The sequence below is a fragment of the Onychomys torridus genome, chromosome 16, assembly GCF_903995425.1.
Source record: "Onychomys torridus chromosome 16, mOncTor1.1, whole genome shotgun sequence".
NCBI lineage: Eukaryota > Metazoa > Chordata > Mammalia > Rodentia > Cricetidae > Onychomys > Onychomys torridus.
Genome location: NC_050458.1, coordinates 3,265,730 through 3,292,995, shown reverse-complemented (window position 1 = coordinate 3,292,995; position 27,266 = coordinate 3,265,730). Strand labels below are relative to the sequence as shown.

General features: G+C 40.0%; 1 protein-coding gene across 4 annotated transcripts in view; it reads right to left on the bottom strand.

The window, feature by feature from the left end:
- Vps13b (vacuolar protein sorting 13 homolog B) overlaps window positions 1–27,266 on the bottom strand; it is a 553,125-nt gene that overhangs the window by 90,078 nt on the left and 435,781 nt on the right. For all 4 annotated transcript variants that reach the window (XM_036207944.1, XM_036207941.1, XM_036207943.1 and 1 more), the window contains exons 40-42: window positions 11,884–12,080; window positions 4,026–4,207; window positions 2,736–3,085 (exon numbers count right to left, since the gene is read on the bottom strand). In XM_036207944.1, coding sequence (XP_036063837.1) covers window positions 2,736–3,085; window positions 4,026–4,207; window positions 11,884–12,080 — 729 coding nt within the window. The remainder of the gene's footprint in view (window positions 1–2,735; window positions 3,086–4,025; window positions 4,208–11,883; window positions 12,081–27,266) is intronic.

Genomic DNA, 27,266 nt, shown 5'->3' with positions numbered 1-27,266 from the left:
GGTTAAAAAAAGAAATCACATCCCTCTCCTCATCCCTAAAACCTGATGACAGTTTAATGTGATGAGGATTTTAGGGGGGAAATGTAAATTAAAGAACACAAAGGGATTGTTTATATTTTTAAAAGACTCCTTGAGGTCCTTGGGGAAGTGTTTCTCAACTTCTCCTTCATCTACGGAATTTACTGTAACTGTAATAAGCCTCAACATTTCTTGGAATGTTTTAGATTCTATTATAGCATATAAAAATGCATATATTCATTTATATGACATCATCTACACTAAGTCCCAGAATGCCTGCAAGGATTTGTAGTTAAAAGATGGCTTATTCATATTACAAGTTCATGTCCTTTTGGACAGGAATCGGCAGAGTAGAGATAACATTTGGTAGAAGGAAGACATGTAAGCGTGACCTCCATTTAAATGCTATTTTGTCCAAACCTAGGAAACGGAGAGAAAACAAAAAGAAAGTGGTGTTTTGAGTTCTTAGTTTAGTTTCATGAGAGAAGCCATCATCATTTGACACACATACATATATACAAAGAGGGAGAGAGAGAGAAAGGTGGGGGGAGCCTTCTGCAACCACAGAAATCAGAACTGATGGAAGTTCTGTTAATTTTGAACTTACGACCTGAAGGTGAAGGGCCAAACTGTTTCATGCCTGATAATAAGCTGATTTTAAAAAGTAGATGGAGAACTGAAATCTCTTGTTCTACTTAGTAAATTCATTTTTCATTGCCAATAACTATATGTCAGCATTATTAAACATACAATAAAATTCAAGTTTCAAAATAAACTTCCTTCTAAAGGCAACAAACTACATTCAGGACAGAAATAATGAATGTAATAAGCCTTTATCAGCCCATTTCAATGTCAAATGTCCTCTGATTTCAAAGTAGTGTACTTTCATATTTACTTTAGAATACACAAGGTTTGACGCCTACCACATTAAAACTTGGTGGCAAGTACCCTTGACATGGGAGGAAACAAGAAAATTACAGCAACAATTACAGAAGCATATCCTCTGTGGCTCATGTTAACATTGCCAAATCCCTGTATAAATCAGAACCAACTATTCATAGAATGTACCTGTCAGCAATCTGCTGGGTGACACATGGCTCTATTTAATGGAATATTCCTGCAAGGCACAGCACTAACCAGTCAGTCATTTGCAGTCTGATGTGGTTTAAAACATTTAAATATTTATGTACCATATTTTATTTATGTGTATAGCTGTGTCTAGGAGAATATTTTTTTTCTCTGGGAGAAAACTGATATTTTGAAGGCCATCTTGCAGTAGTTGCTACATATGAGTCTTCTTATAAAGTTCTTATACCAAGACAAAAATGTCTTGGGTTTAAATGCTCTATCAAGAATTCTTTTCTATTTTCTACGTTTGTTTTTTATTAAATGCATTGTTCAAGATATGGAAAAAAAAACCCTAGAAATTGGAGCTATGGAAGTTTTTTTCACATTGCTATTTGAACCAGCTGCAAAGATTTAGATCACACTAGCTCTTATTTTACGCATGTCCTTTGCAACAAGAAAACCATGGAATGTCCTTAAAAAAAAGACTTAAAATATAAACCAGATGTGTTATCTTCTTCCCTTTGCTATTGTAGTACCATGTCAAGCAATTAATTCCTTTGTCTTGTATAGGTCTTCATGCGTATAAAGTGAACATTAAATTTTATTTTTATAAAATCTAATTCTCATAAACATTTTAGGTTAGAGAACTTAAAAAATTTAGAACTATCTATTTCATAAAATTGTTTCCATAAAGATCCTCAAGTTATTCTCATAAAAATTCCCCCTAAGTTCTCTTCCTTGTCCCCAAGAAACTTCTTGTAGAAGCAGACCCCTCCCACCCCTCCTCATGCCTGCCACTGAAGGAGGTCAGCACAGCTCTTGAGAAGGACTCATCCTGGGAAGCCAGCTCTACCCAAGTGTTTGGAACATGCACAAGTGGAGACAAATGTCTCAGCTTAAACAGTGACTAAATGTGAGGGCAACACAATGTAGCAATGAAAATTAGCCCCAAAGCAGAAGTGACTTACTGCTGTATCTCTGGATGTATTATCATCCAGACATTCTGTGGGGCCATTTCCATACTGCCAGACATGGGCAGGTTTCCTATTTTAAATATGCCATGCAACACTGGTTTATACATCTTCTGTTTTTTGATATGAACAATTTCTTATAAAAATACAAGAAAATTATTAAAGTTATCATAATTCTCTATGAGTATAAGAATACTCTAGTGAATCAAAAAGGCAGAATGTCAACAAAGGGCAAGACTAGACTGCTCTGTTCCCAGGTTCTATCCCACTGTGCATTATGTTTCTGTTGTAAGCCCTTCATTTCTGCTCTGAACATTTAGACACTCTGGTGCACACCGAAGTCAAAGCTTCAGCTAAATAAAGCCATAACACTTAGAAAAAAATTCCTGGGAATATGTTACTTTCCACCCAGATGTGGTGTATTAGTCATATACTAGTTGTAGATGGGCATGATCTCTGACGTGTGTGTGAACCCACATTCTCCAAAGTTTTCTAAAGAGAACCCTTACATCAGTTTACCTAAACAAAGAAGGCCAGCATACAGTGGCACCCATCAAATTCTTCGTTCTCTCACAATCTGGTTTGTGCTTAACTCATAATTAATTACAAGCGAGAATATGGAGTGTGTAATAACAGACCACACGTAGCTAAATGGCCAACCGTTCTGGAATGCCATACCTGCTGCCAAGCTTGTACTGCAGTGTGTAGGGAATGAACGACATGCTGCCCGAAGTTTACCAGCACAGAGTCCATGATCATGGTGCCGTCAAGCAGCTTCTGCACCCCATCACTGGAGACAGCCATCTGCCCAGAGATGCGGAAGGGCGTCACCACACTCTGCATGGTGACATTTCTGCACTCTAGCAGTTTACAGTCTACTTGAGCTGAGAACCGGATCTCCTGGCAGACAGAGTCACTGTTCCACTGTCGAAGATACAGGTTTGGCTCTTTGAAGGAAATAACCATGTATTCCAGTTCAGAAGGTACATTTTTATCAGGAATGAATGGCTGCAGGTGCTGTGGTGAGGCTTTTAAGAGAACAAGACAAATACCAATTAAGATGTGCCAGTCTTTCATGGAGACAGATGAGGTGACTTTTAAAGAACTCTCTTTGTTCTTGAATTTAGTGCTTCATGTTCATAAATTTAAACAATTGTTTTGAAGATATTAAAATCTTTGAAGCACCATTTGACACTTGCAAATACATTGTTTTGTTCCATCAAATCTCTTAAATGTATAGTGCTCCAAGGTTATTTTCACTTCCACAGATAAAATTTTTGGTTACAGTAACAAGAGGAGACAACCATTTAATCTCTGTAACCATCCAAATCTCTACAACAACAAAGACCGTCTCAGGAAGAGGCAGTTAAACTCTATTCCTGCTGAAAAGGCAGATGCTTCGCAGGAGCTGTGTCCAGTTTTAATGCTCCTCCGTCTGCCATGACAACCCAAAACCTAAATCAAACTGAACTAACTAGAAAAGCATTGATACTGAACACAATGCTTGAGAAATAATTATTCAAGTAACATTGGGAATTTATAGTAGCATACTTTTGCTTGGTGGGGAAATTTATTCATATTTTTAAATGTGTAAAAATACGAATCTTGTAATTTAATGAGAATGTGCATTGTGATAAGCGCCAAGTACTTTGGGGATCTATTTCTCACTAATGTATGATACAGACTAAAACAAGTTTCTTTCAAAGATACCATAATTGGAATAACAGTAAAATCTGCAGTTACAAAAAACTTCCTAGAAAATGCTGTTAGGAAACATGTCACAACATGGTACTACAATACTGCTCAGTGAGGAGCAGGAGTCACACCTGTTGTACCAGATCAACTTTAGAGTAGATTTGCCAGTGTCCAGGGCTGCTGCTGGTAAAGTGAGGCACGTACGCTATGGAGAACACTCAGTGCCATGGCGCTACTAAGCAGACGTCCTCTTGATGCTGAGGTGGTGCCTACCTGTGCCTAGCTGGTCCAAGTGATGACACAGATGTAACTCCAGCTGTGCAAACTGGAAGGCCATGCAAAGCGCCGGGACAAACCACGGGCTAAAGCAGGAGTCGACTCTGGCACAAGCCGCCAGGGCTGTTGGTGTCACAAGGGGCTCGCAGGTGCTTTGAGAACCAGATTCACTTGCAGAGCTGTGAAAAACAAGTTCAGCAACCTCCATTTCCCAGTGTCACAAGAGCATAGTGTCTTTCTAAAAGGCCTTTACAGCCAGAACTGAAAATCCTCCAGTCAATATATTAATCAGCAAGTATCATACATTACTCACACACAAGAGTTTTGTTTTTGTTTTAAAATTCAGTTTATGTTGAATATTCTATTTGGATTATTTGCAAAAAACTTTAAAACTATTCTTCAGCCTCCATGCATGTTGACTTAGATCAAATCCAATTTTTTCCTATACTCATTTCACAAAACTTATGGAGAGTTTGGTGTCATACTGGTGTAAGGAGAACACAATTGTATGACTCTGTTTAAAAACCTAAAACTTCCTGTGTCACCACAGATGTTTCATCACTGTTTTACTTCTCTGTGTTGTCCAACATGTATTCTGTGAATTAATCTATACTCTTTATTGAAGACCCACTGAAGATTGCATTAAAGTTATGACCATGCACAAGGAGTGTGGTCCTGTGGGTCATCACACTACAAGAACTCTCTCTTCACTTGCTTGTCCTCTTACCCACGGCGGTCTGGTTAAAATGAAGAGTGAAGTCATCCAGTCTCTGAAGGATTAAGTCCTTGGCTCTCAAAGAACTCTCACCCTGACCGGTGACACTGCTATTGTACACATTATACAAAAGAACCTTCTCCTGGAGGAGGGAGTGGATGTGGGAATGGACACAGAACGGAAGTCAGAGGGAGGGCATGGATGTGTGGGGTCCTGGGGTGTGACTCCAGCTACCTTCTGAAAGCAGCTGTGAAAGGAGCGGAGTGAGGGTAAGGTGCACCAGCGTGCTGACTGCGGTCCCGCTGATGTGGTCCTGTTTACTACAAGCCTGGCTGACTACAGACAGAATACAAACTCCAGGGCACCAGAACGAACCAACACTGTGCACAAAAATGTAGCTGGATTGCTTTACGATAGAGTTGCTCTACAGCTCAGACTGGCCTAGAACTCTCAGCCCTCTTGCCTCTGTCTTCCAAGTGCTGCAAGTGCAGGCGTGCGTCACTGTGCCCAGCATGAGGAATTCTCAGAATGTCTCTAAGTGGGAACGCTGGTTTAAGCATCTTTCTACAAATTTGTGTGTGAGGTTTCAAATGAAATTTCATCATCAGGGTTAAAATGAAATGTTTACTTGTAGAAACAGTGATATATTAGTTGTCCCTGCACTTAATCTACTACAGTAAAGACGCTGTAGGAAATAGGCAGAAATAGAAAGTAACTCCAAACCTCACAACCTATACTATTCATGTTTGAATATTTCATCCTTTCAAAACAGGTCAAATTTATGGCATTCAGAGTATTTAGAGGGCTCTTGGATGTTGTTGCTCACTTGTAACAGGCTAAGAAAACAGTTCCCAGAAGTAATAATAGGAGCAGGCAGAGCCCATCATCCAGCATTGTGAAGTTTGTTGTAAATGCAAACATTTAGAGCAGTGAAAACAACCCAGAGAACACACAACAGGACTTTTACACAGCTGTGTCTCCAGGGCAGCCACAGGGTTACTTCTCAGTTTTTCTGGGTGACCCCTAGAAATAAAGCAGGTGGGAATTTGGGATGTCAGGAAGTAAACTGATCTTATCTTAATGGCACATAGGGGTCAGATATAATATCTACAAATTCATTCATATAAACTCTTTCGGAGTGAACTCCTGAAAGTGGCACATCTACCAACAATAATCTGTCTTTACCAACAAAGCTCTCAGCTGCTCTCTGCATCTCCACATGGTTAATACGGTTTATGATACAGCACACAGGCAAGCAGAGTGAACAGGGTAAGATAATCTAGTTTAAAATCATGCATTTCTACTAGAAATGCACAAATTACTTCAACCTGGCTAAGTCTTAGTCTTATGTGTGAAAACAGTAATTAGATTTACTTTTTGAATATTAAATGAGATACTGTATACAGAGTACAGTAATGTCTAGCATTTAATGTTAGAACTGCCCCTCCGCACTGGCAAAACAAAGTCTAAACTGATATACAGTCTCACATTTATTCTTGGACTCCAGGTACTACACTGGCACTCACCTCTGAGGGCACTGTTTCCTGCCTCTAACCTGCTCTGTCCATCTTGGAAGAGTGCTGAATGGCTGAGGAGACATGAGGGGCTTCTGCCCTCGGCACCACATGCTCTCTGCTCCCTACAGGTGCTGTTTTTCAAAGGTCTACATGCTACCCTGACACAGTCAACATTCTTCATTAGAACCCTGTCAACACATATAAAACAGAAAGGGTTTCTGGAAATACGACAGGCGTATTTCAGTGTGTGTGTGTGTGTGTGTGTGTGTGTGTGTGTGTGTGTGTGTGTGTGTGTGTGCGCGCGCGCGCCATCAGTCCAGAACTTTCAGTGAGAACTCTCATGAATGCCAACTCCCCTGGAATGTGCACAGGAGGAGTACAGAGCGAAAGAAAGACAAGCTTCTGCTGAGAGCAAGTGTCAGCTGAAAAGAACTAGCAAAAGGTCAGCTTCCAAAGGTCGGTCACTTCCATCCGGGGAAAGAAGGCAGAAGAGTCAGGTGTAGACAGAGGAAAGAGTAAAAGACTTTCCTCTATAAATCTTGAATTATACCACTGTGACTAGAAATGAGTGACAAGTAGTTCCAAATGTGAAGAGTACTATTTGAATAGCTCACCATCTTCTCAGATTGGCAGTCTTTTTCAAAGCCAAGCACCCACTGATGTCCCAGGGCGTCTGGCTTCAGTTCTCTAATGAACATACTGCTATTTACATATATCTAGTCATGCCATTGTCAAGCTGCAGCTGCCTACTTAGTCTCAGCTGTCGGCAAGAGTCTGCTTACTTCTCCCCCCTCCCTTCTTTTCTCTGGTCCATGAGATGTTTTGTTTTTTTCCATGACCTTTCTTCCAGTAAAGCCCAAGAGTCTGACCCAATCTTTCCTAAACCTTAAATCTTAGAGGATTATGGGAAGAAAATCTCCAGTCATAAGAATGCTGGTCCACATTCAGATCCTATGTGACAAACACATCATTACTAACCATAAAAGCATGTGTTCACATGCAAGCTTTTGTTGTTTTAGTGCTGAATAGAGAACCCAGGGCTTTGTATATGCGAGGCACATTCTACCATGGAATTACAGCCCAGCCCTTGCATGTAATACTGACACATTATCAAAGAATTGATGTTTTCTTTCTAGAAACTGCATAAAATGTATTTATATTCCTTTTAGGAAAATATATTAATGGTGATTTTTCCCCCCTGTTCTCCTTTTTATTGCTTTTTTGCTTAGCACTTTAAAAATCCAAGTAAAAATTTGAACTCAGCGTTCAACTGTCAGAAAGAGTAACAGCAGGCCGTCCACTCAGGGCGTGAGTGAAACTTCCAATGCTAACCCAGGCAACCTAACAGACATGACTTCGCAGATACATGACCTTCTATTCTATACTCATTTTAACCATGACCTTCCAAACTAGTTGAAACTCACAGTACCATGTTTTGGGTTGAAATACATAGAGTAGTCATGAGTTCTTAGGGAATCTGAAACTATCCAAATGGGGAATGAGGAAGAGAGGGACCTGCACTGAGTGACTATGCTGTACTTATTTTGGACAATGACACATGAATTATCCTTGGTTTCATCCAGCAAAATGTATAGGGTAAGACAGGAAACGTGTGCTGGAAAATTAAGGGTTCATTAAGTGACTTCTATTCTTTTGCTCTGAAAACTTGTATGGGACAAAAACTCCAAACAAAATTACCAATGAAAGTGACTGAAGGTTTATGGGCTTCTGGGCCATAAAACTTGAAAACAGAATAAAACCAGGTACTCTGAGTTTGCTCAGAGATACTCAGTGCTCCGTATCATCAGTTAAGAATGCTAAAGTGGGAGGTGGGAAACATCTATTGTCCCTTTCCAGAATCCAGCAAAGAGCAACAGATATGTGTTAACCCCAAGACATCAGCAGTTTCACTATGATCATGCAAACGAGGAACAGGGATGTTACTAAAACAGCTAGGACTCAATAAAGCTAACACACCTAAAGTCAAGATTATATTTTGAAAGAAAATGTGCAGAAATCAAACAGGAACTTTTGATATATATTTTTTTCATTTTAAGGTAATATTAATGCTATTAAATACACAAACATGTTAATTTAATTACCCAACCCTAATTATCTAAGACACACACTGCAAACATACAAATAGCTATTTCCCCCCCATATGTCATGCCCATTCATCATGGTTTTGGAAACAGGAGAATAGAGTCCTCTTAAACTGCAAGTCAGTAGGTGTTTCTCTATAGTTAACTTTAGGAAAATTTATACACAATGGTAATCAACAATGGTCTTTACTTGCTAACTTACAAGAAAAGACCTTCAAAATGTCATTTTGTTAAAATCTCTACACTAAAATGTAGAAAAACTAAACTATGAAAACACTGAAAAGTTAAAAGTTTTGTAATTTTTGATTCCTGGTACCACTACCAAAATTACAGGGCAATATACCTGACGTAATGAGAAAAGACACAAGGCTAGAGCAGGTGAACACCCTCAGGAACGCACATCCAGTTGCCAGGACACTGCAGTCATCAACAGCAGCCCTTGGTAAGCTGTGGCTGGGACAGTAAGCTGCAGTGACACTGACTACAGCTGACTTTCCCAGCTCCTCTCGGGGGTTTGGGACGACTGTCTCAGAGTGACCTGCAGCTTTCCTGACAACTCTTTTCTGCTGTCCTTTAAAACCTTTTGTTAATATACCCAGCACTTTAGTCACCACCATAGGACTGCCAACGCTGTCCCCATAGAGTGACCCTAACTGAATCACTCTTGTCCACTGTAACTCCAAATGTCGCTGTTGTTTCTAGCACCACATCTGTCTCCGCCAAAGCCGCTTCCTGAAGGGTAACACTCAGCCTCCTCCTTTACCAGCTTCCACCACCTCGGCTTCCAATCTGGGTCCGCCACCACAGCTGCCTCCACTGCTTTGAGCAGGACCACTAGCATGGTCCCCAGCATCCCCTCCACACTCTATCCACTATCTCTACCAGCACAGCCCTTACCACTGTGAGGAGGATCACCACCACTTCTAAAACCATTCCATCCACCACCACCTCCTCCACAATCTCCTCTGCTGCCACCACCTCTACTGACCCAGCCCCTCTTCTTCTAAAGGTTCTCCATGACTTGTAAAATGGCCAGCCCCACCTCCATGACCTCTTTGTGCTCCAGCAGACTACATCTCTGGTTTAGAGAGGGCTGTTTTCACTTCCCACTTGTGGTCATCACTAGTGTGGTATTTCTAAGTGATAATTTTATCAACTGTAGCATGACTACAAAAAGCTATCAAAGCAAATCTTCTCTCTCCTCCCACTCTGCTTGTCTTCCATAACTCCTCTGGTCTCAATCTTGCCACCCTTCTCAAAGCAGCCTCTCAAATTATATTCTTCTGTATCTTACTCTAATAAACTCGGCAAATGTTCTGCATTGCTGAGTGCGCAGCAGGCTTTCCAGAAACCTCTTCTACAAGCAGTGGAACCAAAGATATTGGCGACCATACGTGTGCACTCATCAGCCTTGTGTGTGGGTGTTCATTGCTGCCTGCACCTCAGCAACACCTCAGTACCAAAGCTCCTCCTGGGATATTTCGTTTCGGGGTCTCTTACTACCACACAATCTGTGACTGTGCCCTTTCCAGAGAGTTCTCTTAGATAACCATCTGTAGTTCCAAAGCTCAAGGAAGAGCATCTCCTCAACTGCTCTGCTTCTTTTGGCTTATGGCCCTCCATTTTGAAACCTGACTTGCTCTTCCCAACTCAAGTTCAATAGTAACAGTGATTTATTATGTTGGATTTTAAAACAGCTATAATTAAATTTCATTAATACTAGTTTCTACTTGAAAAGATATTCATCCCAAACAATTCAAAATAAGATTAATTGCAAAATATTAGGTAATGTGAAAGTTCCCCAGCAAGCGCCAAAGGTCTGTAACTGCAATGTCAACAGCTTGATGGAAGAGAGCCCGGGTTTGACGGCTGCATGCATTTCTATCCTCTGAGGGCTTTGCACTTCAACAGTGCCAACCTCACCACAACAGAAATTTTTATGAATGCTTCAGAGTCAGAGGAACTGACCTTACCCAGAGTACTTTCCATGGTGAAAATGCATTCTTCCAGAATTAAAATCAAGAAATCATTTCTAACTTGATACTATTAATGAAACAGCTTTAAAAAATTAATTTAGCTGTCTCCAGCTTATTCTCTGAAATCTCCTGGTTTATGATGAGGTCACCGTGACTTTGAGAAAGCAATCTTCCTTTACATCTGCTGAACCCCACAGGCTTGCTGCTCTTCTACTTTCAGTCAGATCAAGGCCCCACCTCACATGCACTTCACTGACAATTGTTACTAGGTAATATGTTGGAAGGTAATTAGTTTGAAAGAGCCTAGAGAGCCTGGAGATAGAATATATAAGGTTAAAAAACATTATTATTATGAAACATACAATGAAAGAGACTGTGAGGCTATCGACCAAATGCTGCTCAGAGTTCCTTCAGTGTAATTGCTTCAACAAGCATGTAGTATTAACACAAATAAATACTTTCAGAAGGAAAAACCATTTGCTACTATTTACAACATGAAGTAGAAACCAGCACAACATGCTGTGTTCTGATGATTACATATGGCCAGAATCAAACAAATAAACAAAACAACACCTGATTTGCAAAGCCCTGGAGTGGTGGATGTCCTCCTTCCCATTAGTGTTTGAATGTTATCCAGGAAGAAAAGGAAGCAACTGGACAAGGGAGCTAAGGCAACAAGCCCCTAGGCTAGCCCATGAGGAGGGCCAGCAGGTGAGGCACTGAGAGGGAAGAACAGTGGGTCACTGTACACAGCCTAGGCCAGGGAAGGGCCCCTGGTTGAGGCTCACATTCTTTTTCTCATCTTCAATGAAAGCATAAGGACAAAGATTTGGCAAGGCATGTAAACCAGGACACGTGCTGCATAGCTTTCTGGAGTTACTGTTCTCTACTTTAAGTCCATAAACACACCAAGTAGGCAAATACTAGAAATGGGCATAATCTGGAATTATAATGTGGACTAGGAAGTTCTGGACACATGATCAGACTATCTGAAGCTTATAGCTTCTGGAATTTGTTATGACCAAGGTGACTTCACAGCTGCAAACATCAGCTAATTGACCTTGGTTGGTCAAATTTTCCTAGTGTCTGAAGGTTTACCTCTTACAGAAAAAAAAAAGTCATTAAAGATGAATATATTTTCAAAGTTTGACTTTATATGCTGACAAGCACATTTACATCATCTTTCTTTTACGGCCCCACGCTCACCCTCATCACACTAATCACAACATCAAGAGTCTATAAGGTATTTTCCCTGTATTTCTGAGTTCAGAATGATGGCTTGTTAGGATTGATTGACTATTCACTGTTTTCATTCTACATTTAGGTTACAGATTCTCTCATAAGGGTTCTCAGACTATATTAAGAGTAAAGCCCAGACTGTCAAACAGCAGAAAGGAGCTTTACTTCTTTTTTGTCTCTAACTCAGGCACAAGCCTATTAGCTATCCACTCTATAGGTGAGTAAGGAGGCATGGGAGAAGAAAAGACGCCAGCTGGCCATTCTCTAGTGTAACACCACTGCCTCTATCATCTGCCTCTGTGTTACCTTTGGTCATCTGTTGCATTCTGATTGTTGTTCAGGACAATTCTCCACAGATCTGAGGATACCAATTTCTTCTGGTCACTCACAAGATTGATATCTGGCAACTGCAATTCACAAACTTTGCTTTCAGACAGGCTGAATTCTTGAAATGCAACAAAAACTTTCTGGAGTTCATCCCAATATTCCAAACTACAAGGGACCTATAGGAAAATAAATGGAAAAAATTAAAAGTTATAAACTAGAAACTATGGGGCTACAAAGATGGTTCAGTGCCCTTGCAGGGGACACAGGTTCAATCTCCAGCACCAATACGGCAGCTCACAACTATCTGTAACTCCACCCCCAGGAGATCTGACACCCCACCGTGCTCTTGTGACCTTTGAGGGCACACACATGTACATGGTGCATAGACACACATGCAGGCAAAACAACCATACACATAAAATACATAAATAAAATTTAGGCCAGGCGGTGGTGGCGCACGCCTTTAATCCCAGCACTCGGGAGGCAGAGGCAGGCGGATCTCTGTGAGTTCAAGGCCAGCCTGGTCTACAGAGTGAGTTCCAGGAAAGGCGCAAAGCTACACAGAGAAACCCTGCCTACAAAAACCAAAAAAAAAAAAAAAAAAAAAAAAAAAAATTTAAATAATAAAATTGAAACTGTACTCACTGAAATGCAAATTAAACCTTCAAAAAAATTATAACCTTACAATTTGATAGTAAGATAAAGGCATAAAAGAATGCTGCAGGATATCCTTTTCAGTTAGTTACATTAACCCTGTTTACTCTGGAAGATTCATTAAAAAAAATTCACTCAATAGTAAAAACACACACACAGTTTTCTATCTAAAAGAAAAATAATGGAGAACAAACTCTATGCTTTTTCTGAAACCACAATATTCAAAAGCTACGGCTGGAGTTAAGATGCAAATAGACTAAAGGAAGAGAACAGCAAAGCAGTGAGTGGTGAGTGCTGATGAAGTAAGAGCATGCTTTCAGACGTGCGGGGGAAGATGGACAGTGAAGGACAAAATCAAACGAGACCCTACATCATTGCTTACAGAGAAGTAAAACAGGATCAAACCAGTAACGACCACAGCATGAAAGCATAAGAGAAAAGAAAAATGCTGCATTTTGGTTTTGAAACAGCAAAGTATTGCTATGTACGCAACAATATTCAGCAATCAGAAAAAAGCATCATTGATAAAAGTCAAATGTAAAAAGCAGACATGGTAAGACAGGCAAGACTCAGTGAGAGGCCGGGCACTATCTGTTCAGACAGGAGACAGCTCTCATAAACAAACTGGAAGCATAAGGAAGAATACATGTGTGCCTTAAAGAGACATACCACTCCAACTCCACAACTTCCGCTGTACCCAGTGTCCACTGCAGTGCAGCATCCCCCAGGACCTTTCTGCATAGCCCTTGTTAGAAAGCAAGGGGAATCAACACACATGTGATGCTCACAGTGCTTGCAGGATTGTCTGCTAATGCAGTCTTGTTTCTGCCTTAGGAGACGGATGCACCCAGGAAACACTTACCAGCTTGCATAAGCTAATGCACAGATCTTGATAGCAACTATTTCACAGAACAAATAAAACTGGCCAGTAGACAGGAAAAGCTATGAAACTTTAGTAATACTCAAGAAATTGTAATTTAAGCAAATATGTAACAATGGGATACTGTATTTATTAGTCTGGCAGCTTAAGAAGTTTGACGGCTCCAGTTTTTGCAAAGGTATGTGGGGAAAGAAAACATTCCTAGCTACTATGAATTAAGTGCTTATATCTCTTAGTTTATTTCTAAGGCTTTGTTTTTCTGTTATGGCAATGCAAGAGAGCAGGTATATGCACATGTGTGTCTGTTATACATATTATGTGTTTTAGTAGGATTAATTAAAAAGATCAAACTGAGTAACAAATATTCATATGCACAAAAGATACATGAGATGTGTTATTAAACTTAAAATTTCAGCTTTAAAATGACAACATGTGGGTTAATGCTGTTTGTCTTAAAAAGTGCTGTACTAAGATGTGTTTCCACTTTTGCAAGCATTCCCTAGCTGCCTAACAGAGCCGGTACTAACTCTTATACATGTCTCTAACATGCTTCAGACCCTTTAACTCTTCATATACTAGACTGTACTAGACTCTGAGACCCCTGAGCGAAGAAGGATACATTACTTTACAATTTGTTTTTAGCATTTAAAACAGTTTGGAGGCCATAATAAAATCTAAAAACCAACCAAGCAAACAAACAAACGAACAAAAACAAACAAAGACAAAAAAGAAAAACCCTTCCTAAATAAACTTTTCCCTCCTTTAGCAGGAACACATTTCACTTTTGCCTACAGTGAAGTTCACGCACATGCACATGAAAAGAATGGAGATCAGTGTCAAGTGTCTTCTAACATCACTCTTCACATTACTGAAATTGGAGCTCACTGGTTGGTCAGCAAGGATCCTCAGGGATTCTCCCATCTCTGCCTTCCAGCATGGGGATTATAGGCAAAGGCTGCTACTCTAGGTTTTCACTGAATTCAGGTCCTTAGGATTAGACAGTGTCTTAGAGTTATTATTGATATGATGAAACACCATGATCAAAAGAAAGTTGGGGAGGAAAGAGTTTATTTGGCTACATTTCCATATTGTAGGCCATTACTGAAGGAAGTCAGGACAAGAACTCACACAAGGCTGGAACCTGGAGGCAGGAGCTGATGCAGAGGCCATGGAGAGGAGCTGCTTACTGATTGGCTCCCCATGGTTTGCTCAGCCTGTTTTCTTATAGAGCCCAGGATCACCAGCCCAGGGATAGCACTACCCACCGGGCTGGGCCCTCCTACACCTACCACTAAAATGCCCTATAATGTTCTTATGGGGGGCATTTTCTCAAGTGATATTCTATTCTTTCAGTTAACTCCAGCTTGTGTCAAGGTTACACAAAACTGGCCAGCACAGGCAGCATGGAGTCACCTCTCCAGCCCCACAGCAATGGATCTTGAGCATGCATGTCTGAGGAGGGAGATGCTGGATGAAGAAGAAAGGAAATCAAAATGCATGAGTACATTGAAAGATGTGTCTGTTTGGGGAACTTAAAATAATATAGTCAGAGTAGCCAGTGAAAGCAATTGCTTCTTGAAACTGTTAGTTAGGTGTGCATATGTAATCCCAACACTTGTGAGGTGGAGGAAGGTATTCACAAATTCAAAGTCATCCACAGCTATGCAGGCACTGTGGGAATCTGAGGCCAACCTGTGCTAAACAAAACAAAACAAAACAAAAAGAAAATCAAGATGTAAAAAGAATATAAATTCTCTTGATACCCATGGCAAGGTTTTCTATTGCCCCTTTGGGTTATTATTTCTATATTTTTTCAAACTGGAATATCTATCTTCTCACTGTCTCATGTTTAAATCCTTTCCATCTATCGAAGCCCAAATCAAATGCTACCTTTCTTTGAGCTTTTCAATTCCCAAATAGAAAAATTCTCTCCCTTTTCTGAATGCCAATAGTTTTTTTGTAAGTCTATTTCACAGCTTTTCTCATGTTCATGACATGTTATAGTTATCTCTATACACGATATTCTCTCTGGAAGAAACATTCCTTGAGGGAATGATTTCCATTTGGGCAAACACCAGGTTTTCACACACCTGGCAAGGGTGTACAGCAAATGTTCAGAGAGTTGCTGAATGAGTACATAATATTCATATGTGAATGAGTAAACATTTACACACTGAATTGATATGGGTGACTCAGCCCATATCAATTTGCCACAAAAAAGTACAGAAGACAAATGCATGCACTTTGCAGCCAGAGCTATCAGGATTTAAATCCCAGCTCTACTTACTATAGGTTCTTGGGTAAATGGATTTTTCTAACATTAGTTCCTCTAAAAAGTGGATAATGACATAACTACTGTCATACATTTTTGTAAGAATAAAATGAGGCCAAATAATTCATGAGAATATAGTAAGCACTTAAACAATGTTACCACTTAGTTACTTACTCTTGCCCAAAGAGCCCAGAAGCTTGAATGCCATTGCAATCAGGTAAGCAGTAAGGTAGCTAGTTAGAACATTAAAAATTTTTATGTGCAGAGTATTTTGAAGTAACCAGAGAGGCCAGAAGAGACACTAGAGTCTCTGGAACTGGAGTCACAATGGTTGTTGAGCCTCCACATGGGTTCAGGGAAATGAACATCGGTCCTCTGCAAGACAAGTGCTTTTGACCTCTGAGACATCTCTCCAGCTCTTATTTAGAGTTTTTTTAAACACTGAGCTGAACTTTCATAAATAAAATAAACCTTGGCCACACCATAGCTCCACATGCTTTTTCTGCTACACAACCATCAACCATGGTCCTCTCTACACACCGACTTAAGAGATCAAAGCATGTCATTCTTTAACTCCTCTCGGGGCAGCCAACGAGCCTGCTCTTTGGATCAGGGACGCATAACTGGGGGCAGAAGAAATATGAGAGATGAGTTAAGCAGGAACCTTAGAAAGGAGTTCAAGAACCTTGGTGGAAGACTAGAGGAGTTTAGAAAAGCACATTAACATACTCAATGTGTTCCATAATACAAATAATGGAATGTAAAATTCTGCATTGTCTTGGTGGAGAGGTTTACATTGTGAATAGGGTTAAAAATTGTTTCTGACTCTGCACCAGAAATTCTACATCAAAGTAAACACACAATAGCTAATGAAAATTGGCTGTCATACTGAAAATTAGAAGAAAAAGGACACTAGCAGGTTCTAATGGACTCAGTATCTGACTTAAGAAAATCTAAGGAGGAGGGCAGTGTGGGAAATCACATTCAGTCAATGAAAGCCGGCTGTTTCAACACTGGGGATGGAGGGAAGAGAACTGTGGAGTTTAAAAAAATAAGGAAAGCCAAAAAAAAAAAAAAAAAAAAAAAAGTTCACAACTTGTTGGGGACCGACTCTACAGTTAACATTCTTCAACTGGAACATTCCAAGTGACTCAGAAAATTCTGGAAACAATAGAAAGCTACTATAGAAATAGGTTCTACCACATGCCAGTCATGTGCTTGTCAAGATTTTCAGTTATCAAAAATTATATGTTCATAGGTGTGCGGGTTAATGTCAGGGTCTTCAATTTGATTCCATTGGTCCACATGTTGGTCTTTATGCCAGTACCAAGCTGTTTTTATTATGGTTGCTCTATAGTAGAGCTTGAGGTCGGGGATTGTGATGCCTCCAGAGGTTGTTTTATTATAAAGGATTCTTTTGGCTATCCTGGGTTTTTTGTTTTTCTATATGAAGTTGAGTATTATTCTTTCCAGGTCTGTGAAGAATTGTGTTGGTAATTTGATGGGGATTGCGTTGAATCTGTAGATTGCTTTGGTAAGAACACCATTTTTACTATGTTAATCCTGCCTATCCATGAGCATGGGAGATCTTTCCATTTTCTGACATCTACTTCAATTTCTTTTTTCAGGGACTTAAAGTTCTTGTCATATAGGTTCTTCACATGCTTAGTTAAGCGTAACCCCAAGGTATTTTATATCATTTGTGGCTATGGTAAAGATGATGTATCTCTGATTTCCTTCTCAGCCTGTTTGTCTATTGTATATAGGAGGGCTACTGATTTTTTTGAGTTGATCTTGTATCCTGCTATGTTGCTGAAGGTGTTTATAAGCTGTATCAGTTCCTTGGAAGCCAAAAATGTACAATGGAAAAAAGAAAGCATCTTCAACAAATGGTGCTGGCATAACTGGATGTCAACGTGTAGAAGGCTGCAAATAGATCCATATCTGTCACCATGCACAAAACTTAAGTCCAAGTGGATCAAAGACCTCAACATAAATCCAGTTACTCTGAACCTGATAGAAGAGAAAGTAGGAAGTAGTCTTGAACGTATTGGCACCGGAGATCACTTTCTAAATATAACACCAGTAGCACAGACACTGAGAGAAACAATCAATCAATGGGACCTGTTGAAACTGAGAAGCTTTTGTAGAGCAAAGGACACGGTCAACAAGACAAAGCGACAGGCTACAGAATGGGAAAAGGTCTTCACGAACCCCACATCTGACAGAGGGCTGATATCCAGAATATATAAAGAACTCAAGAAATTAGACATCAAAATGCCCAACAGTCCAAATAAGAAATGGGCTATAGAACTAAACAGAATTCTCAACAGAGGAAACTTAAATGGCTGAAAGACATTTAAGGAATTGCTCAACATCCCTAATTATCCAGGAAATGCAAATCAAAACAACTCTGAGATACCACCTTACACCTGTCAGAATGGCTAAGATCAGAAACACAGAAGACAGCTTATGCTGGAGAGGATGTGGAACAAGGGGAACTCTCTTCCACTGCTGGTGGGAATGAAAGCTTGTACAGCCACTTTGGAAATCAATATGGCGCTTCCTTAGAAAATTGGGAATCCATTTCCCCCAAGACTCAGCTGTAGCACTCTTGGGCATATACACAAGGAATGCTCAATCATACCACAAGGGCATTTGCTCAGCTATGTTCATAGCAGCATTGTTTGTAACAGCCAGAACCTGAAAAAAACCTAGATGCCCTTCAACTGAAGAATGGATAAAGAAAATATGGTACATATACACAATGGAGTACTACTCAGCAGAGAAAACTAATGACACCATGAGGTTTGCAGGCAAATGGATGGATCTAGAAAAAAATCATCCTGAGTGAGGTAACCCAGACTCAGAAAGACAAGCATGGTATGTACTCACTCATAGGAGGATACTAGATGTAAAACAAAGATGACTAGACTGCTACTCACAATTCCAGGGAGGCTACCTAGAAAACGGGACCCTAGGAAAGACACAGGGATTGCCCAATGACAGAGAAATGGATGAGATCTACATGAACAACCTAGACGACAGTGGGAGTAATGAAGAGCAAGGTTCGAGGGAAAGAAAGCTTAGGGGAGCAGAAGATCCCAGCTGGATCAAGAACAGAAAGGGAGAACGAGGAATAACAGACCATGATAAATGAAGACCACATGAGAACAGGAAGAATGGTTGAGAGAAAGCCTGATCTGACCTAGTCTGGTGATCAGATGGCCAAACACCCTAACGGTCGTGCTGGAACTCTCATCCAATAACTGATGGAAGTGTATGCAGAGATCCTTGACCAGGCCCCAGGTAGAGCTCCAGGAGTCCAATTATCGAGAAAGAGGAGGGACTGTAAGAGTGTGAATTGTTGAGACTAAGATTGGAAAAGCACAGGGACAAATAGCCAATCTAATGGAAGCACATGAATTATGAACCAAAAGCTGTGGAGCCCCCAGCTGGATCAGGCCCTCTGGATAAGTGAGACAATTGAATAGCTTAAACTGTTTGGGAGGCACCCAGGCAGTGGGACCCGGACCTGTCCTTAGTGTATGAGCTGGCTGTTTGGAACCTTGGGCTCACACAGGGACACTTTGCTCAGCCTGGAAGGAGGGGACTGGACCTGCCTGTACTGAATCCACCAGGTTTAAATGAATCCCCAGGGGTGTCTTGGCCCTGGAGGAGATGGGAATGGAGGGGAGGGGCTGGGGGGGAAGGTGCAGGTTAGGGCAGGAGGCGGGAGGACAGGGGAACCCATGGCTGATATGTAAAATTAAAACACAAATATAATAAATTAAAAAAAGGAGAAAAAAAAGATTTTCAGTTATGTATCCTATTTTTATTGGTTAATGGAGGGCATTATTAAATTCACATGAAACTCTTGTGAAAGCATTTAAATTATATGCCTATGCATAAATTTACGAGAGTTAAGAATATATCTGACTTCAGTGCCATACACTTTGGTCATGGGACATACGAAAACAAAGATGGAGCTGACCAGATAGCTTCCTTCCTATTGGCTGGTTCTCTTAAAGCCAGAAGGTACTATTCAGGAAGCTGGGGAAGAACAAGTCATGAATAGTCTCACCCATCTATGAAAGCTACAATAAGGATCTGCCAGGTAAGATTTGTCCTCTTGTGGCTAAGTGTCCTGTGGATGTCCCATTGCTTTCTGACTGGGTTTGAGGCTTCCTCCACAGGAGGAAACTCATGCCTGGTTCTGTAAAACTGGTCAAGGGTTTGCCAAGGGGAAGACTTTTTTTTTTTTTTTTTTTTTAAATTAATGCTGCCTTGCTAAATGGTCATTTTGTCAAATTGAATACTCATGTTTATACACATGTTGTACTCAGCCTTCATCAGAGAAGCTTCTTACAGTGATAACAGTGATTAGTACAAAAACTCACAACTAGCCAAAGAGCTGAGAAGTGATACTGGACTGCTCTGTCCTACACTAGACACGTACAGAAGCTGGAAACAGAAAGAATCTTAGAGCCAGGGGATGGAGAAATGTGTATGACATAGCTATTATACTTGTGAGCTCAATGTGGCTATGGTTACTTGTACAAGGACTAGACAAGATGGGTGTGTCAGCATTCCATCATTGGAGAAGGGCCTTCTATTCCTTCCTGTGCATTGCTGGCAGTGAATGGCTGTGGGGGTAAAAAGTGTCATTTTTGTCAAAGGTATAAGTTGCCTGAACTCCAGTAAATAATCTCTCATCCATGTTCATATAAGTAACTATAACTAAACTCAGGGGATCACAAACCAGAAGAAGATATAAAGATGGAGGAGATAGTCTAGGAAGAGGAAAGGTTTCAGCAGGAAAGGAAGGTGATATAAGGGTATAGAGGGAATGGAATGACCGAAGTTCATTATGTACATGTACAAAAACATCAAAGAAATTTTTAAATGGGAAAAAATTAAAAGATTTGTGTTCAAAAACAAAAAAGAAGTATGTGCCACTAAAACAAAATCTACTTAAGTATTACTAATATTTTAAAGATAATTTTATTCAGTGTTCCAAATACAAACTGAGAAATCTATTGATAAAAGAAAATTTTATAGATGGTCATCTTTATGTCATCATTTCATCCTAACATTATAAACAGAAAAACTCACTAGTGTTGCATGTGAGAAAAATCCTGGTCCTGGGCACCTCTGGAAGTTCCTTGTCTTGTCATGTCATGTCAGGGCTTTTTTTTTTTTTATTTTATTTATATACTTTTTCTCTTCTTCCTTTATCTTACAAGCCCTTTGAGTATACATTATGGCTTCCAGTTTAGTGTTCTTATGGTTTCTGAGTGTGTGAACACTCAAGTGGGTCTCTGCATCTGTATCTATTTCTTGTGCCTTTTCTTAGGCTCTTTTCCTTCTGTTTTTTTTTTTTTTCCTGTTCTGATGCGTTAGTTTTTATTTTATCTTATTATATTATGTTTTATTATTATCCCTTAGAAGTCTGTTTTTTTTTTTTTCAAATCAGAGACTAAAGGGGGTGGATCCAGATGGGAGGGGAGGTGGGGGAGAACTGGAAGGAACAGGGGAAAGAAAACCATAACCAGTATTTTTTGTATGAGGGAAAAATCTATTTTTCAATAAAAGGGGAAAAATCCTGGTCCTGGCAAATAAAATCACAGTTCTTGGGCAACTTAATGAGTATAAGCCTCTACTCCCTAATTTACAAAATGAGGCTAATAAAACATATGTTATTTTAAAAGCAAAGTAAGAATTTCAATTTATCCTAATGTCCTTTGGAGGACATAGACATGATGTAGTAAAATTTGTATGTCTAAAAGATTCTAGATATTACAGAAAATGGATTTAAGAGGTCAGTGTAGAGGAAAGGCAGCCAGTTAGGAGATTTATGCTGGAAATGTTAGAGTATGTAGCAGGAGAGACTCCTGGGGCATAAAAATCAACTTTATTGATATTGACTGATCAGATATGAGTGAGTGACACTATGTCAAGGTTGCTGGCCTGAGCAATAGTGCACATGCTGATCTCATCTACTGGGATGGGTAAGATCAATTTGTCTCTGGAGAGGAAATTTGTGTTATGTGTGGGGTAGAGGAAGGGCAACCATGAACTCATGTGTAGACAAAATGAGTAGGAAGTACCAAGGAGCCCAGTAGGAATAGTCAGTGAGGAGCTGGCTGTTCCAGAGAGTGCAAAGGGGGATTAACTGCTGATACAGAACTTACTACAGGCTATCCTGCATCACCCTTCCATCAGGAACATATAATAGAAGGATGGCAACTAGTGGGGTCTGGGGTATTTACTCATTAGAGGATGTTTTTAATGATGAGTTAGGAATATAGACTGGTTAAAAGAGTATGGAAACACAGTAGGCTGGCAGGAAAAATCCGAGCACTCTATGGAGGGCTTCACACAGCTTAATGAGCTGATAGTAGTAGAAGCTGTTGGGCTGTCAGGCTGCAAGGCTATGAGACACTGATGGAGATCAGCATGCTGGTTAACTGACGTGGAGGGCAGGAAAGTTTTTGGCTTGTATGAGGGAGTGAGGAGGCAGAGTGAGGGATCATCAGAGAGAGAACACAGAAGCAGAAGTCGACTACATCATCTGCGTGACTGCTGAGAGCAAAGGACAAGGCTGGGAGCTGCGGCAAAGGACTTCTGAGAACGAGAGAGCGCCAACCAAGAGGGTGAGGAGGACATGCTCAGGTGAAATGAGTCTAGAGAGGTCGAGAGGGGCAGATGCAACTCAGGGTTCAGAGGAAAAATCTCAGTTTCCATGGTGACTAAGCAGGAGAGGGAGGAAGTTGCAACTGAGTCTTGATGTGGAAGAGAGGATCAATGTCTGGTTTTCAAAGGAGTCCACTGCTACTTCTTTCAGACGTTTTTGCATCTCATGTATTCTTGGTTGAATATTCTTAAAGAACTATAGTTGCTTATGAGCTAGTATACTGGATATTCTGAGCAAAGTTTTCAGTTGATTTAATACAGCTTAGTGTGAGAGAGACCCTGGTTCAGTCTACTGTACTATCCACACCCCAAATTAATGAATGGAGGGAGGCAGTTGGTGAAGAGATAACAATGTCAGTTTTAACACTGTATTGTTCTAAAAGCATCCATCATGCACTGCTTCTCTCATTCAGATGACTTTGCCATCAAACCCATTTGTAAACAACGTTGCTTACAGATCTTCCTTTGTCTTTCAGTTAGAAGCTAACGTCACCCAGCTAGTTTCTAGATAAGTAGTGACATAATAAAACTAAAAATCAAACATGGTCACATTGTTCTTACAGCTTCATATGGTAGCAATTAATTATTCCCAAGGAAGAGCTGGCCCTGCTTTGTGTGATCTATTTAAAATAATTTTAGTATGAGCTTTTAGGTTTGAAGGAGGCCATGCGAATGATGTTTAGTCATATATCTGTAACTGAGGACTTATGACTAATGCCTTTGCTGAATAACCTGAGAGAAAATGACTATTCCAAGAAAGTTCAGTTGCCAAAGAACAGTTGAGAAAGCCTGGCTATCTAGTGCTGAGTCACTGGCAGTGGGACAAGTAGACTGGTCTCACATTCCCCACGTAACACATGGCACATTTCAAATGACTGTCAAGAATCTAATGTTTTATTACATTTTGTTTTCCTATTCATTATTTGACAGGATCTAAAAAATTAGCCAGCCATATATAGTAAACTGCACTCTAAGCATATGTGGCCCTTGCGTATGAATACATTTTAGGCTGTATATCTGCCAGTTCGTAAAAGCACATCTATTTATGCATTTAAAATGTTATTCCACAATTTGTTTCTACTTGATGGCTAATTTGGGAAGATTTGCATGTGCGTTGGCTATTTAAAAATATTTTTGGTACAAAGAATATTCTGGCACTTAATTTGTTTTTATTACTCACTAGTACTGCCAAGACTATTAGCCGTTACAACTGCCCGTCTATCCTCATGATGAATAGCTCCCATTTCTTTGTGCAGTGGCTGCTGAAGTGAGGCTCAGTCCCACTACAGCAGCTAGGCGGAGGGGCAGAAGGGCTGTCCTTCCTGTACCCCTGTGCTGTTAGGTAGACAGGACAGACTAGGTCACTCAAGTCTAAGACCCTGCTTAGCTGCCCTTTCCTCTGTCCTCCCACAAACAAGGTAGGCTTGACCACGCAGGACTGGTTAGTGAATACAAAGCAGTTTTCACTCTTGACTTGGTTACTGACGCCTGCTTACACAACAGTCTGTGACTTCCTTCCTCCTCCCAGTATACTAGCCTTCCAGGAAGTCCAGTTAACTGATGATCACAACCGAGGGAAAACGATTCTACCTTTTTCGGTCACATTTGCCTTGTGTGTGTATGCTTATGCATGTATGTGTAAGTGTGCCACAGCCAGAAAGTGGAGGTCAGAGGACCATGCTCAGGGGGTCAGGCCTGTGCAAAAGCACCTCTACCCACCAAGCCACCTTGCAGTTTCCTATTTTTCTTATATATTAGCTTAGTGAGGAGAATATTTCCATTTTACAGATAAATTAGCTGTGGCTGATACAAGTTAGGGAACTTACTCAGAGATACATAATTAGTGGCTATAAAAACTATGCTCTTGGGGTTGAGGATTTAGCTCAGTGGTAGAGCGCTTGCCTAGCAAGTGCAAGGCCCTGGGTTCGGTCCTTAGCTCTGAAAAACAAAAACAAAAACAAAACAAAACAAAACCTATGCTCTTTCATTATTTAAAGAGGAAAAATAGAGTATTTTTAAATGTCATTTACACTTTACAGTTTTTTTGAGACTTCCACACATACATATCTATTTTGATCAAATCCTCCCCTAGTCTCTAACCTACCACATTTCCCTTTGCAGTTCATGTGTGTTCTCTCTCCTGAGCTCACTGAGTGCACTGAGTACTTGGTGCTGTCTATATGTGTGTGGGTGCAGGATCGTTTACTGGAGCATGGGTAACCTTGCATGGGCTGTCTTCCTGAAGACAACTGACTCTCCTCCCCTGTTCATGCTGGTTTTCTGGCTGATGTGTCCATGTGCAAGGCTTGTGCGTGCGGTCACAGCCATTATGAGTGCTTATGTACTTCAGGTTTTTAAAAAGTAGATTCTTTGGAATAAATGAATGTAGAATACATGTTTAATTTTTGCCATTTCCCTCAGGCATTTAAACTTTAGTTGGGCAGTTTTCATTGAAAGTATTCATTCAGCACTTTGAATGTATTGTTTCCTAGCACTATGATATTTGATGGGAAATCAGATGGTAATCGTATTGACTGTCTATGTATATAACAAGCTGCTTCTCTGGTTGCCTCTAGGATATTTTCTTTGTCTTTCTGACAAAGTACGGCTATATTTGAGTATATTCAGTGCGAGTTCCATGGGTCTCTTAGATGCATAAATGTAACATGAATCTTAAAAAGTGTTATAATAAAAATACCAGAGCCAGCTATCAGGGAGAAAGCTGATAGATCAGAGAAGCAGAGCAGCCAGCCACTAGCTCTTACCTCTACAAAATCTTCAGTCTCAAGAGAGCGAGTTCCTGTTTCCTCACACCTTTTATATATATATATACCTTCTGTGTCCTGCCATATTACTTCCTGGGGATTAAGGTATGTGTCACCACTGCCTGGTTCTGTTTCTCTCATGTAGCCCAGTGTGGCCTTGAACTCACAGAGATCCAGACGGGTCTCAGCCTCCCAAGTGATAGGATTAAAGGTGTGTGCTACCACTGCCTGACTTCTATGTCTAATTTAGTGGCTGGCTCTGTCCTCTGATCCCCAGGTAAGCTTTACTGGGGTACACAATATTTCACCACACACAAAGGCTTGTGTCAAATCACCTTCCTCCCATCAGCTACCCTGGAAGTGCACTTGATGGCATGCTCCAGGTGTCTTTCTTTCTTCCTTTCTTTCTTCCTTCCTTCCTTCCTCCCCTCCTTCCTTTCTCTTTTTCAGAAGACCATTTCTTACACTCAGTTATTTATAATGCAGAATAGGAGATATAGTCATCAAATAGAATAATGCAAATTGAGTATAGTTTTTATTAGTTAATAAAAAATATATTTGACGACAGAATCTGCTTATTTTGTGTTTCCACTTTACTGTGAAAGTCTACTATTCAATGAGGTAAAATGCAAATGTTTTTAATCTCTAATACTTCTGCTTATATATATTTTTAACATATATCTGCCTTTCATGCTATTTTTTAAGAAGGAAAAGCTTCTATACATCTTCAGCTATGGAAGAGGGAAATCACATGGGTATTCATGTGGAAACACACACACACACACACACACACACACACACACACATACATACATACACGCACACACTCTTGGAACCAGTTGAGAAACCACAAGTATTCAAATGCAGGAAATCACGATTTTATAACATTTTAATATGATCTACTCTTGGGAAACAAAGTTAAGCAAACTCTCTTTCTGCACAGGAACTATTTCAGCATACAGTTGTACCCCACTAGAATGAGGGCACAGCTGTGGTCTTCACCTGTAATACCCCACTGGTATTGTGGCTTACTGTACTGCATCAAGACTGTCTTCCTGTCCGGAAAACCTCTAAGTACAAACAAGACTCAAAGTCCAGATTTTATTTTCCCTTGGTATTAGAACATGGTAATTTAAGAGCCCTGAGAAATACTTTTTTGTATTTAAAAGGAAATGTGTAACATTCTTTTATTACATTCTGTTTGGCTTGGTTTTTCAGAAAACTTAACACATGACCCAGTTATCTTATCAATTTATCAAGCTACCAGGTTTCAAGCAAATGCAGGTGTATAATATGACATCTTTCGAGATCATGTTTTTCCCAAAAGAGGAGTAATACCAATATATTAAGAATTTCTGGGTAAAAACTAACTTTTAAATACTATTATAGGGGTTTTTTCCCAATAAAACTAATATAAACTCTAAATTCAAAATATATTTTAATCTTATCTCAAAGTATTTAAGAACCTTATTCCTTTGTATGTAAGCAGTCTGTTGTCCACAGGATACTTTAAAATTCAATGGCTAACTAACTTTCACATAGGGTAAAACACAGACTCATCATGCTTTTTTAGAAGTATGAGTGTATGTATAACAATAACAAATGTATGCATAACATATGTACATTTACCCTCAGATTACACTTACTTTATCAGTATTAATGTAATGTTTCCATTACAGAGGGGACCAGTGTCAGGAAAGCACACACACAGTTCTTGATTTTAGGAAACTCAGAAACACGTAATATAAAAATTAGTTGATACTTTGGGCTGCCAACAAAGATTTGAAGTATGTTTTTAAAAGCATATTTTTTTCTCACAATGTACAAATTCCATACTTTTCTGACAAATCTGAGTTTGTCTTCATAGTCTAAATTAGTGCAGCTAAACATCAAAGCAAGAGAACCTGGTGTTCTTCAGAGATATTGACAAAGAGGCAAGATAGACCTGAGATTTCTGATTCTGACAGAAAGAAAAATTAGTTGTAGATATCAGGAAGGAAAAATTAGAAATGTGAAACTATACATGTACAACATACATGCCCACACCATCAACTCCTGGGTATGGAGTAGACTGGATGACACACACAGGCCCACA